Source organism: Coloeus monedula (genome assembly GCF_965178545.1).
Source record: "Coloeus monedula genome assembly, chromosome: 23".
Lineage (NCBI taxonomy): Eukaryota > Metazoa > Chordata > Aves > Passeriformes > Corvidae > Coloeus > Coloeus monedula.
In genome coordinates this window covers 3,647,047-3,659,358 of record NC_138803.1, presented here as the reverse complement: position 1 = coordinate 3,659,358, position 12,312 = coordinate 3,647,047, and the positions used below count along the sequence as shown (strand labels likewise).

Sequence of the window (12,312 nt, the reverse complement as noted above, 5' to 3'; positions counted from 1 at the left end):
AATATATCCTGATCAGCAAAAAAAAAAAAAAAAAAAAAAAAAAAAAAAAAAAAAAAAAAACTAGAATCAGTGAGAATTGAACTGGGGAAAAAATATAAACTACATCTATAAAATCAAATTACTTGACTCATGAAGCTTAACAGTCAGGGTGCAATTCTTGCAAATTATTGTCCAACTGTGCTCCAGTCAGTGATGGGGCCATCACAGGTGTGAACAACATGCTGGGAGTTTGGGTAGGCCCATGATGAAATGTTTATTACTAGAAGGGAAGCATGGTCAAAATTGTAGCCCTGGTTGTCACCCCCAGCTGCACTGTAGAGAGTGCCTGGAGAAGGATTTTTGGGTCATGCCACCACTTCTTTTTGTGGACTTGGCAGAGTTGGGCTCACAGTAAGACTTGATCTTGAAGGTCTTTTCCAGCTCAAGGTTTTCATGATTCTTAAGTTCCCTGTTTGATTTGGTCACTGAAGTTAACTCATCTTTGTACAGCCCAGACATGCCCCAGCTATTCAGGACTCCCTAATTGGGTGCTGATTGCCTGCATGTGCACAAGCAGCTGAGCAAGGGTTGGGTTCATCAAATAACCGAGGAGTTACATGTTTGCTTAAGGACCAGGAGGTTTTGCTGTGCCACCTCTTGCTCACAGGTGTATTTATAGACCCAGCCAAGCTGTGGTTTGTTTCCAGGCTGTGCTGCTGCTGCAGCCAGGGCTGATCTACTCAGATACGGCCATAGTGCCTTGTCCTTGGTTTGTGTTTTATGAACAGCGGGCTCTACTGTGGCTGCTTGAAGAGCATAAGGGCCAATGCAGTGGTGGCACGTAAAGCAGGCACAATGATTTTTTCCCACCCCCCAGATTGTTTTTTTCTGTAGGGACACTTTGCAGGTGACCTGTATGAAAGGAGCACAGGCTCTGGGCAGGGTGGAGGGCTGGTGGGATAGAACACTGTGCAAGCAGCTGGGCTGGCTTGGTAAGGCTCGGCTTAGTCACTTCCTTTGGGGAGTGGGGAGGATGCACCTCCTGTGTGGGAGCCCCACCTGAGCCTCCTAATGCTGGAGTGAAATGTTGAGGTGCTCTCTGCTTACCAGGAATGGACCTGCTCGTGGGCTGGGTTTGCTGGTCTGGTTGGTCACAGCAGTGAACATGGGCTTTGTTTTGTCCAAGAAGGCCCAGGAAGGGATTGGAGCTGCTGCAGGAGATGAAACCGCACCCAGCAAAGCCTGGGGCACAAACCGTTCATGGCCGTTCCCATCTCCCAGCTGCTCCTGAACCTCCTCGCAGCAGTCACTTGGAGAACCTCAGCCTCCTTTCAGCACCTCCCCACCCTGCTGGGAAGCCAGGCTTGGATGAAAATCGCCATCGCTGTGACCCCCTGGTGTCCTTTGTCACGAGCCTTAAGTTGTCCATTGACTTTGAAAGAAGAACGTCCCTGCGTGTCTGACGCGATGCTGTGGCTTGTCCCTCGGATTCCCCGGCTCGACGAGTCCTTACTCATCCCCTTGTTTAGAGGAGGGATCTCATGCGTCCCTCTCCGAGCCGTGTGAGGATATTTCTCGGCTGATGGAGCAGGAGAGCGAGGGCTGTGGATGACAGGGGCTCCCAGAGGCGTGCCCGAGCGGGGCTGGGTGCTCCCCTCCTGCAGCAGAGCCCAGAGGCACCTGTATAACACCGAGGCGTGTCAGGAAATCTGATGCCTCACCTCTGTCAATGTGGAGGCGGAGGGAGGAGGGCCCAAAGACATGTCCCTTCACGCTCGCAACAGCTGAAAACAGAGAAGGAAAGTTGCTAGAGCCTTTTTTACCAGCGCAGGAAGCCTCCCTGTCCTGCTCTCACCCCAGAAGCCTTCCCGTACTCCACTACTCTGGGGGGGTGGCTGTCCCACACCCGTCGGGCGATGAACATCGCAAGGAGAAGAGGCTTTTACAGACAGGAGGTGAACAACACGCTCTGGGAGCTGCCAAGGAAATACACATCCCTCCACCCGCTGGGGTCCGGGGCCTACGGCTCGGTGTGGTGAGTGGGGTCCTGCTCGCACCGCCCGCGGCAGCGCGGGGCGGGCTGGGGGTGTTTGAAGTTCCGTGCCGGGGGGGAAACGAGGAGGGGCTTGGCAGCACCCCTCCATTAAGGAAGGACATTTGCACGTGTGATGGAGGCAGGCTGTCTCCTGCTCCAGCGCAGGGCTGGAGACTCGCTCGCTTGAAGAAAATGTTTCCGCTTTTGGCCATCCCGGGTGGGCAGGGCAGGGGTGCCGGGGCAGCCTGGAGCGTCACCTCGGCACTGGGGTCAGGCAGCTTTTGAGCTGCTTTGGAGTCGAGCTTGCATTACGGTTCCTGTCTGGAAGCACAGGCAGGAGGCGGGGGTAATACCTGGGTGTCTGGAAGAGATCTGTAGGTGATTACAGAGGTGGGAGCTGGAATAGGCTGTCCTTGCTGCTCAGTCCCAGGCAGCTGATGCTGGGCTGCCTGGGGGAAGCAGCTGGACAGTACAACCCCCACCCTGATGCCGTTTCCAGCTTGAAATCATAAAGTGGATAGAAATTACTGTAAACCAGGATCAGTAACAGGCTGGGACTTCCTTCATGGCTGATGATAATCCCCAGCCTACAAGAGAGCAGCAGGAGCTGCTGTTAATTATTCAGCTGGGCAAAGGTGCCTGAAGCAAGAGCAAACACAAGTCAGACATTTCTGGATTTACACTGACGAGCCAGAGATGGGCAGTTCTGAAAGGTTAAATATTAAACAGTCCATTGATAGTATCTGAGCAGAGCTAATTTCATAACGTGCTGAGCTAAAAATAATAATAATAAAGGTGTGTCCGTTTTCATAGGTGTTGGGCAAAGTCTGGCCTGCCACTGGGATTAATACTGAAACCCTGGTGCCCAGGTTTTGTCCTTTCCCCCAGTTTCCAGTTTACAGAGAGGCACCCACTTGGCTGCCCAGGTGCATTTATGCTTCTTAGATTCTTAAGTAAGTCCTGCAAAATCAGGCAAGATTAGACTTGACTTTTAATTTATATTTGTACAGTGTTCCCTGATTTTTATCACAGAGAAAATCAGGAAGAAAAATAAAGAAATAAAGACAGGACCAAAAAAAAAAAAAAAAAAAAAAAAAAAAAAAAGGAGAGAGAAATCCTTTCAAAATTTCCTTGCCAAAAAAAAAAAAAAAAATCAAAAGAAATCTTTAGTGGTCCCTGTAAAACTCTCGATTGCTCTGGAACTCTCAAGGAGGGAGGGAGAGGAGGGTGTTGAAGCAGCCCGGGGGTCCGTGGTGGTTTTGAATGGACAGAGCTCAGCACGGAGGGCTCGGTGCCGATTCCTGTACAAAGCTGAGGCAGAAAGTGTGAAGTTAGGATTTGCTGTCCTCTGCTGGGAATTGCTGGGAAACTTTCCTATTGCAGCGTTCTGCAGCAGCGGCTTTTACACCTTCCTGAGCAGCTGAGAAAGTAACTCAGGAGGAACAGCAAAGGCTTGTTTCTCCCCTTATTAATTTGCCAAAATGTGCGGTGATTTGGCTTCCAGCTGAATGTAATTGTGAAGGAAGAATCTTCTGACCCCTCCAACGCTGGTCTAGCCGATCCCTGCCAGCCAAGGCATGGACACAGCTCTGCCTATCTGAGGTCACCCCGAACTGCATCTGTTCACTAAATCTGTGCTGGGGAGAACACGGTGGCATCTCCCAGCTGCACCGACTGAATTGGCTCTGGGCTGTGATTATGGCAAGGCTGCAAGCAGCGCTGTCTGTGCTGTGCAGGCTGAAGCCGCACCACCAGCTCTCCTGTGTTGGGTACTGGGGTTGGGTGCTCTGTAGGTCAGCAGCTGGGAGGGCAGGTAAGAACATGCACCCTCAGACTGGGAAATCTGCCTTGCATTTTGCAGTTTGACTCCCTGGTCAGAGTTCCTTCCTCTTATTTTCCTGGCTTCTCAAAAAACTTAGCACAGTGCTGTCCCCTCTGCTGACATCTGCTGAAGTCCTGAACTGAGACAAAATCTCACTAAGAGTCCTCTTCTGATACCCTGCAGCATCTTCAGTGCTTCAGCTGCTTTGTGTAGCTGTTCCTGCACTTCCTTTGCTTCCCCTGACTCAGTATGTGCCAGTGCAAGGCTGGAGGATGGGATTGAACATGATGATTTACAGCTCTTCTGTTCCCATGGGAGATGGGATAGGGATTTATGAAGCAGTGGGAGCTGCTCTGGGAATCCACAGTGGGATTTGGCAGGGAAAACTGTTTTTTTCATTTGTTTGCATCTTGGGAGGGGGTCAAGGAGGGGCTGAGACACGCCTGGAAAACACCACTGAGAATCCTGAATGACAGCTGTCTGTCTGAGCACCTCCCTTCCCAGCTGGAACGTGGGGCCTCCTTTGCAATCTGAGCAAGAGCCTCCAGAGGAAGAGGAACTGTCACAGAATTGCCGTGTCCAGCTGCAAACAGCAAATGTGACCAGCAGGAATAACACAGCGAGTCTGTAGCAATGGCTGCTGTACCGTGTTTTCATCAGCTTTAGAGAAGAGTCTCCTTTTCAGCCAGACCTACCCTTACACAGAAGCAAATGCGTAGCACCAAGGATTCTGAGCACAGCAGAATTAATTGCAGCAGCATTTTCAACATGTGGCATCCACTGACTTTGCTCCAGAATCCAGTGAAGGCAGCTGGCCTGCCCTAAAATACAATAACCTCCAAGCAGATGGCAAAGCAGAAATATCCATTATCTTTATTCCCTTATCTCCATGCAATAGGGAAGGAGAAGGCAAAGTTAGAACTAATTCTGACCTCTAATCACTTGTTTCCCTTTTCTCGCAGCTCTGGTGCCTCCAGCTTGTTTCTGCAGGGTAAAGGGAATAAAGATGAGCCACTCATGCTTTCCTTGGTGTCCCACCTTTGCTGCCCAAAGCCACACAGGGTAACATCTCTGTGTGCAGAGCTCCACTGAGCTCCTCAAAGGGCCTTTCTCTGCTGTCCTTCCATGGGCACAGGAATTAACTCTTCTCTAGATGACCTTTGGGGTTGCAGAATCTGTTCAAACATACTGCTGACATCAGAATGGTTTTTAATTTGCCTGCTGCAGTTCAGCCATAGACAAGAAGACGGGGGAGAAAGTGGCCATCAAGAAACTCTGCCGCCCATTCCAGTCAGAGATCTTTGCCAAGAGAGCCTACAGAGAGCTGATGCTGTTGAAGCACATGCAACACGAGAATGTAAGTGCTCCTTTCTCCCTTCCTGCTGATACAAGGGGTGTTTCCTTGCCACCTGCGAGCAAGTCCTTTTTGGTGGCATCACCTCTGTTTTAATTGACATTTGGTGTGTGCACGCGGTTGTGGGGTTTACCTGTGACCTGTTTGCTGTGCCCAGGCTGAAACAGGTGTGTAATGGGTGAGCCCAAGTATTTGTAAGAGGGAAAACATTTGTGCAGCAGCAGTGAGGAGTCCCTGGATTCCTCAGATGGAATTCTCTCTGTCCACCCATGTGCATGTGCCAGTGGAGAGCTGATGAGTAGCATGTGCACAGCAAATGTGGTTTAAATGTGAGCTTCTCTCCTTCCTCAGGTCATTGGGCTGCTTGATGTCTTCACCTCCACTGCCTCCTACCAGGGGTTCCAGGACTTGTAAGTTTGGAGTTGTTTGCTCTGTCTAGACTTAACTATTTTCCAAGACAGCTGTGTCTTAGCAGCAATGGAACAGAGAGGGCTGAGGTGCAAAGGGACCAGACTAAAAGCCAGGCATCCCCAAATAATGCAAAGAAAGAGAGGCACACATCAGCTCCCATGGCTGACACACCCAGAACACATAAACAGATCCCATCCCTGCTCACAGCTGGGACACCACAGCATGCACAGACCAACCTGTGCAATGAGGATGTGTTACATTCCATGGTGCATCATCACATGTAGGGTGATCCACTGTGTGACTGCTGAGCTAAGGGGCTGCACTCAGAACTGGAGAAGTATCGTTCATCAGGCCTTAGGGCAATTAGAATTTGAAAGAGCTGTCCTTCTTTTCCTCTTGATTCTGGCTCTTCTTAATTTTTTTTTGGACATTTTCCCTCCGTGTTCATGGTCAGCTTGGACAAGTCATTTTCCCTTCCCCATCACTGCAGATGAGCAGTGAGTGCCTGGCTTTGGGGGTTTGGCTGATGGCTCAGTGTTTAGCAGCCTGCAGGAAGATCGTTTGAAGGTTCTCAGAGCAGTTCCTGCAGGAAGACCATCAATTAATTAGCAGCCTCAGCAGGCAGATACTGAAGGAAGCTGGATGTTGTCTTCTGAGGCAGGGCTGGAGAATATTAAAATGACAAATTTGGGAGCCAATGCAGCTGCTTTGCTGTGTAAGATGTTTCAGCTTTTGGGTGGTAAAAGGCCGTCCAAACTTGAACTTCACTTGAGGTCTAAAGTAAACTAATTTAGGATCCTGAAGATCCTTGTTCTTACTTGACATGAGATACCTCATTTCAGGGGAGGAGAAAGAGCAATTTTCAGAACAGGTTGAAATTCCAGCTTCACTGCAGGCTGTGCTAGTCAGCCAGGAACACTGTCACAACAACTCATCTTCGTTACAGTGAGTTACGCAGCCAAAAAAAACCAAACCAAGTGAGAACAAGGCTAGCCTGGTCCCCTGCATTTTTCTTCCAGACTCAGGGCCTTGTCTTACTGCCTTTTAGCTACCTGGTGATGCCATACATGCGGACAGATTTACAAAAGATCATGGGACATGAATTCAGTGACGAAAAGATCCAGTACCTGGTCTACCAAATGCTGAAAGGGCTGAAGGTAGGTGGGTCTGGAGGAGTTTAGTGACTCCCTGTGTCTCCTCTGTGTGTCACCTCTGGGTTGACCCTAACTAAACTCCCCTCCAATACCATACAGGAAGATGTGGGGAGTTTATGGCATCCCCTCAGAACAGGTATTGGCTGTTGAACCATTCCTGTTCCAGCACACAGCAGTAGAATGAGTGCTTGCTTGCATCAGTCAGCCAAGTATCAAAGTAATCAGCAGCCATAGATAGGCCTTGTGATGGTTTTTCCATGGCATCACTTGCTTCTCTCTTTGCCTTGCCCAAACCCTCAGCAAAACTCTACACAGAGAGTGAGAGGCTGGCAGCAGCAAGAGCTTCTGCTGAACACATAACAGAGGCTCTCAGGGGAGAACACAGAGGGAATGATTTTCTATTCAGTAGCATAAGGGAGAAATATGTTTCTGTAACTGGTTTTGAGGGAGCTGAAAGCAATCAATGCAAACTCTGGGATGCAGAGACAGAGCTTTACAGCTGCCCTCTCACATCCTTCACCTGGAGTCACAGCAGTGGCTTACAGGCATCAATGAGTTCACCTAAATCACACCTCTCCCCAGTTCACTGCTATCTTGTGTTTAAATAAAGGGGGGAAGAACACACAGAAGGTTTGACTGGTGTGCTAAAGGCCCTGTAGTCAGTTTTTGCAATTTTGTGGCTTTGGGCTGAGATTCTTTTTTTGAACACCCAAAATAACCATGTTTTCATGTCATCTGCTGTAACCTTGATGACTTTGATAGTTTGAAGCTGTTGTACTTGCTCTAAGGAACTATTGCTTCATCCCTCCTCTTCTGCTCTACGCCTCTTCTTTAGACTGGCAATAGCATTGCAAATACTGTCAGTAATTTGGGGCAGAAATTTCTTTTCAAACTGCTGCCCTAGGGACCAGAGACCTGTAGAAGGCTACAGAGGTTTGTTCTCAGCAAGTTCTTGTTTGTAGCTCTCATTTCTCTGCTAGAGAACAGAAAATTTTGTCTGCTGGTGATCACATTGTGGCTCCTCTTTTTATTGTAGTATATCCATTCAGCTGGCATCGTCCACAGGGTAAGTTCATGTGTGCTCTTATTCTGATTTTTATGTTTGAGAAACACAGCATAGTCATGAAGTTAATAAATTCCTAACCATCATTTCACTAATAGCATTGTCTGCTCTAATTTTCCATCCTGTCTGCTCTTTTTTCCATCCTACACCCTATATATGTTTGGATTTGCTAATATCCAAAATGCTGTATTTTCTGATGAGCTGAGAAGCATTTTATGATGCTTTCTGAATTAAAACTGTTTCAGAAAAAAATCAAATAGCAATCTAAAGCTGTACAGTATAGAAGGTGTGGTGTTAATTCAGTCATTTGCTGCATTGATACCGAACCTGGGGTGTTATGGGACCCCATCAAAGACAAGCAGAGGTTCAGTTGAGAGCTTTGTTGATGTGTTGCAACTTGAAACATCCAATTTTTCTGCTCTTGTCTGTTGTAGGACCTGAAGCCAAGTAACCTGGCTGTGAATGAAGACTGTCAGCTGAAGGTAGGTGGCAAAGCAGCACTTTGCATCAGCAGCACATCAGCTCGCGGAGGAGCTGCTCTGCCAGCAGCAAATTGGCACTGTCATGTTTCCTCTTTCCTCCTGAGCCTCAATTCCAGGCGTAGGTTCCTTGGTGGCTGCAGCAGTGGGAAATACTCCCCTGCTGATGTAACTTGCTGAATCAGGGCACAAGACTTCAAATGAACCTTCTGTCACTGTAATCCTCGTGGCATGGCAGTGTGTAATGACTTCCTAGAGAAATTCAGCACTGCTGAGCAGCACTTGCAGTAGGTGAATGATCCCTGAAGGGTAACTGGATTCAACTGCAGTTGCCCTTTGGTTCTCATGGACATTGTGGTTGTGATTCCAGACAAAGTTATTTTCAGGGTTGCTCTGAAGGGTTTGCTTGCAGCTGGCTGGGGTGGTGCTCTAGCATGCATTTTCTGTAATGTATATTTCAGGGAGTGGCTCTGCTGCCCATAAAGGTTGGGTCAAGCTTGTTCAGCATTGAGGGAGAGGCCATGCTGTGTCACCTGCAAGGTGTTCTTATAGGAAAGGATGAGTTGTGGTGACCTGGGAGCATGCCTTCACCACGAGGTCGTAGACCAACTCCAATAAAGCACAGAGACCCAAAACTTAAGCTTCAAGAAAGGAAGTGACCTTCCAGGGAGCATAAAGCACTGATCCTTCCAGCAGGGTCTTCTCACAACAACTGGGTCTGCAGCTGGCTTGCAATTTACTGTGGAATTAAGACATACTAATTCTTTGAACCATCCCATGGGTGTCTGTGGTGTAGTTGGAGCTTTGTTATTACCTGACTGGAGCTACTTCATTGAAGTAGAGTCTCACTTGCCTATGGGATTTCTCTTTTCTCTCCTGCCCTTCCTTCTCCTTATTCTTCCTTTGGAACTGCAGATCTTGGATTTTGGCTTGGCCAGACAGGCTGATGCTGAGATGACTGGCTACGTGGTCACACGGTGGTACAGAGCCCCAGAAGTCATCCTGAACTGGATGCATTACAACCAGACAGGTGAGCAGCCCTGCCCCAGCGGTGTGACTCTCTGGTGATGAGCCAGGGGATCCTGCTGGTTCAAATCTCACAGAATTGTCCAGTTGTTTTTCCTCTTTATCATCAGTGCTCCCTGGAGCAGAGCAGGTCCCAGAGGTGTTGCACAACTCCAAGAGCTGGTGCTTGCAGGAAATGATGAAAGCAGAGATTTTAGAACAGAGGAGGGTGGGAGGGAGTGAAATTTAAATCAGTGCTTGCTGCAAGCAACAGCAAAAACGACAGCCCCAGCAACCTCTGCTGCCTTTCTAATTCCTTTTTAAATTTTCTTCCTTTTCCCCCACCCTTCCTTTTTCTCTCTGGACAGTGGATATCTGGTCTATTGGCTGTATCATGGCAGAAATGCTGACTGGGAAGACACTCTTTAAAGGAAAAGACTGTATCCTTTCAAGATGAACCTTTTCCCTGAGGGGAGTAATAATTCTTGGTGTGTGTGTGAAAGTGCTTTTATGAAGGAGGCTACTGAAAAAAACAGGTATCGTTCTGGTTTATCAGGAGGTAATCAGAAGGACCAGTCTTTTTGGTGAGGAAAACAGAAAGGGACTTTAGAAATACAGCTCTGTGGTGGTGTGGCTCTACATCAGCAGTTCAACCTTGCGTGGCCATAGCTCCATTCCCAAAACTTTGCATATCCTTCCGAGCCCATGGATGTGTGTCCTGGTATAGTTGTGCCAGAAAAATTACCTGTTGATGGAAATGCCATGCCAGGGAGAAAGGCTCGGAGCTCTTTTCACCAGTCTAATGAATCTCTACTTGTGTGACGGTGATGGGTTTGTACCATGAGCTAATTGCAGCTCTAGCAGGCTGAGCTGGGGGCAGGCGTGTCCAAGGGTTGCTCCTCAAAGGGTGATCTTTAACACAGCTTGCCAGACCTGGATCAGCTGACCCAGATCCTGAAAGTAACAGGGCATCCAGGAGAGGACTTCTTGGAGAAGCTGGAGGACAAAGCGGTAAGGAGGTTCCCTGTGGGTTTGGGTCCTGCTGGCAGAGGTGTCAGGGGAAGAGGTTAACCTGTGTTTGACATGGGGGAGGTGCTGCCTCTACAGCAGCAGAAGTGCAGCAGCAGCCTTTTCCCCTCGGCAAGGAAGGCATTCCTCTGTGCTGGTGGCACATCTGATGGACCTGGTGCTGTGCTGGGAGCTGCTGCGTTCTGCAGGGACTCCGATGGGAGGTGCTTGATGCCCCAGCAAACCACCAACCTTTCTCTGTTCTCCAGCTTGGCTCTTAAAACAGAAATATTTCTCTGTCTCGACTGATAAAAATAGGTCCTTGTAAAGTGCTTGCTGAAATGGGACATCTGGGATGCTTTGCTCTTGTCTCCATTTGCCTTTGCTCATCGGAGCCATGAGACTGAGAGCTGTATTTCACACCTGTCCACGTGCAGTAATTGTGCTTTCCTTGCTCTTTCAGGCTAAGAGTTATATCAAGTCCCTCCCTAAAATCCCCAAGAAGGATTTGTCTGTGCTTTTCCCTAAAGCAAATCCTCAGGGTAAGTAATCTCCAGCATTTCTCATGCGTTTTCACAGCTGGAACAGAGGCAAGCTGACTGCCACTGCCCCGACTTTATTTCTCCTTCTTCCCGTAATTTCTTGCTACTTTTTTCCCTTGCAGTTTGTGCCCCTGCCCCTCCTCAGGGAAAATATGTATCAATTAAAAGCAGAATTATCTTTTATTGGCATTACAGTGGTGATGTTCTGCTGTTCTTGGCCATTTACTACTTTAAAAAAAATTATTATTTTTTAAGTACAGTGTAGATCCTGTTTGTTGAATACCTGGATCTAGCAATATTTAACAGACAGCAGATGTGCAATTTTCAGTGTAAGAATTATCTCTTACAAAGAGCTCTCTTCCCAGGTAGGTTAGAGGTGAGAGCAAGCAAAACTCTTCTAAAAACTGAACGGAATAAAGCCTAAAAATGTTAAAACCAAGTGGGAATGGGGCTGACAGACTAGTCAGCATCTGGGTTTCCTACCCTCCTCTTTACCAGGGATGTATAGGTTTCTATACAGATTATTCATGTTAAGGCTCCTTTGAGATGCAAGGCTCTAAATGAAAGCAAATTATTAAAACTGAAAAATATCTTGAGGTTACTGGTTTACTCCTCATGTTTCTGCAGCCCAATCTGTGCAGCAAGGCTTATTCAAATCTAATTTGTTATTTCTGCACAATTTAACTTCTGTTAGTAAGAGCTCCCTGAGGCTGCTCTTGGGCAGACTTTGCATCTCCACTGATGGGAGCTCCTTGCTGCCTTGACCAGCTTGAGGAATCTCTTCAATTTTCAGGTCTGGAGATGAAACACTGGAAATACCAGTGCCATCACTTGCAGGGTTCTTGCACAGGGTGCCTGTGCTTCCCTGCACCTTGCTTAGCCCTGTTCCCATCCCCTGCAGCCGTGGACCTGCTTGACAAGATGTTGCAGCTGGATGTGGAAAAGCGCCTTACAGCAACAGAGGCCTTGGCTCACCCCTACTTCGACCAGTTCCGAGATGTCGAGGAGGAGACAGAGGCACAGCACTCCTATGATGATTCTCTGGAACATGAAAAGCTTTCAATAGAGGAGTGGAAAAGTAAGAAGTTTATTTTCTTTGAGGTTTCTGTCTAGCACGGGATTTTCCTACCCCTCTTTCTGTCCTCTACAGATGCTGAGTAAGGCTGTGATTGCCTGCTGGTGCCTCAGTGGTAGTGCACAGATCTCTCGCTTTTATGCATTCAGCAAAGATCCCTCCAGCTCTTCAGGCAGACTTTTTTTGTCTCTCTCCTTTGTCTCTTTCAGCTGCCACTGAATGCCTTTCTCTCTGCACATCCAACACTCAAACTTTTGTGTCCTCTGAAATCACATATTCACACTTATTTTGTTCTGTTTTTCAAGAGCATATTTACAAGGAGATCTTGACCTTCAGTCCCATTGCACGGAAGGATTCAAAGAAGAGAAGTGGGATGTCATTATAG

At 48.0% G+C, this 12,312-nt stretch overlaps 1 protein-coding gene across 1 annotated transcript; it reads left to right on the top strand.

Annotated features, from left to right (window-relative positions):
* Window positions 1-1,895: 1,895 nt before the first annotated feature.
* Window positions 1,896-12,312, top strand: MAPK13 (mitogen-activated protein kinase 13; the record flags this gene model as incomplete). Its single annotated transcript, XM_082296242.1, has 12 exons — window positions 1,896-2,014; window positions 5,064-5,193; window positions 5,542-5,600; window positions 6,650-6,758; window positions 7,792-7,821; window positions 8,253-8,300; window positions 9,213-9,327; window positions 9,671-9,742; window positions 10,234-10,313; window positions 10,774-10,852; window positions 11,754-11,930; window positions 12,233-12,312. The coding sequence occupies 12 exons, from the start codon at window positions 1,896-1,898 to the stop codon at window positions 12,310-12,312; spliced, it is 1,098 nt and encodes a 365-aa protein (XP_082152368.1).